This window comes from Penaeus monodon, chromosome 22 (genome assembly GCF_015228065.2).
Source record: "Penaeus monodon isolate SGIC_2016 chromosome 22, NSTDA_Pmon_1, whole genome shotgun sequence".
In the NCBI taxonomy this organism is placed as follows: domain Eukaryota; kingdom Metazoa; phylum Arthropoda; class Malacostraca; order Decapoda; family Penaeidae; genus Penaeus; species Penaeus monodon.
The window spans coordinates 23,765,528-23,766,999 of NC_051407.1; the positions used below are offsets into that span (position 1 = coordinate 23,765,528).

Below are 1,472 nucleotides of genomic sequence, written 5' to 3' on the forward strand. Positions count from 1 at the left end.
TCCTTAAAGTATCCCTGTCTTAGTGTGGTCAAAATATAAATACACACCACAAGCCTAAAATCAAATAACTGTATTTTACCAACTCCAAGTGTCTCTGTACTTCTTTCTATCATGCACTATCCCTAACCATGCTTATTCCTTTCAAACACTTGACCTAAATTAATTTCTGTTGGATAGCATGTAATATCTAAGGATTAAAAATATTTTGTATAATTTAGATTCTCAATGTTACCGATCTTGTTACTACTGCTGTTATATTAATAACAGACAAAACAACAAGCTTATAACCTATATAATAATGTCCCCCAACCTACTATTTTATGAAAATTTGTGCATCACTCTCTATGTGTTTCAAGGCAGGGTGATCCATCATGCACTACAGCATAAACTTTAGAATAATAATTTAAGAAAAAAATAATGACATGAGAGGCATATTAGACACATGGTTATACATCAAATCATGTAAATGACAGCATTCTTGTTTTGTTTAGGGTGCTGGGCACAAACTCTAAGAAAGGAATTATTAAACAGCAATACAGCAGACGATACAAGCAATTAATAATAAGAAAAACAATGGAATCAGAATTTTCATTCACTTACATTATTTATAAACAATTTACGATATGGCACACTATAATATCATGAAAACAGTAAGAAGACCCAGTACATTGGCTATATAAATAAACGATTTTTTAAATACCTATTCACTAACCGCAATTACTGATCAGCTATTCACACACAGAGTAGACAGTATACAGGGTTCATAGGTTATTCATGTACACATCCTCCATTCACTGACATTTGTTTATTCCGTTTCTCGTAGTAGTAGTTTGACAACCTGAGGAACCAAATGCGCTAGACTTCTCCCTATTTCTCTCCTCCAGGGTTTATTTCCCATACCATTTCACGACAGAGTGAAAACACTTTAGATAATATGCTATCCGCGGGCATAAGTACCGCTATCCTCCCGTTATTGTGGAGATAATAGTGAAAAACGAAAGACTTTCTGCCACACTCACCCAGTCGGTCCACCATCTTTGTTATGATATTTTCCGAATGAAATTTCTCTCACTTCGAACACGTCTTTCTATTCTTTCCCGGTAGATTTATGACCTTCGGTAATGTGTAACTTGTATAAACTATGTTCTAGGTTAGTTCATAGTCAGATCGTTTTGTTCTAAACTTGTAAAATGTTATTTTTGTTCTTTTCGGAATATATCTCCCATTACTCATCCGAATCTACGGACGAGCCTTGACGACTTCCGACGGAAAAGACATGAGTAATTTACAGACTCGGTTCATTAACGGAAATCCCTTACACAAAAAATAAGCTTCAAAGTTATAAAAGCAAATTAATTGAAAACTCATCTGAAATGAACGTATCCAATATCTATTGTGTGCCTCAGCGAGACGGCAGACGATCCGAACGCACCGAAATCGCAACCTGAGGTCACGTTGGCCTTTGACCTCGC

The 1,472-nt window shown here is 35.6% G+C and overlaps 1 protein-coding gene across 3 annotated transcripts in view; it reads right to left on the reverse strand.

Annotated features, from left to right (window-relative positions):
• The window catches only part of LOC119587031 (pleckstrin homology domain-containing family F member 2-like), a gene marked incomplete at its 3' end in the record, with an annotated part of 20,882 nt that extends 19,668 nt beyond the window's left edge, over positions 1 to 1,214 (reverse strand). The window contains 1 exon segment of one of the 3 annotated variants that reach the window (XM_037935774.1): positions 1,020 to 1,214. In XM_037935774.1, the coding sequence (XP_037791702.1) occupies positions 1,020 to 1,035 (16 nt within the window). 3 annotated transcript variants of the gene reach the window in all.
• Positions 1,215 to 1,472: the final 258 nt, after the last annotated feature.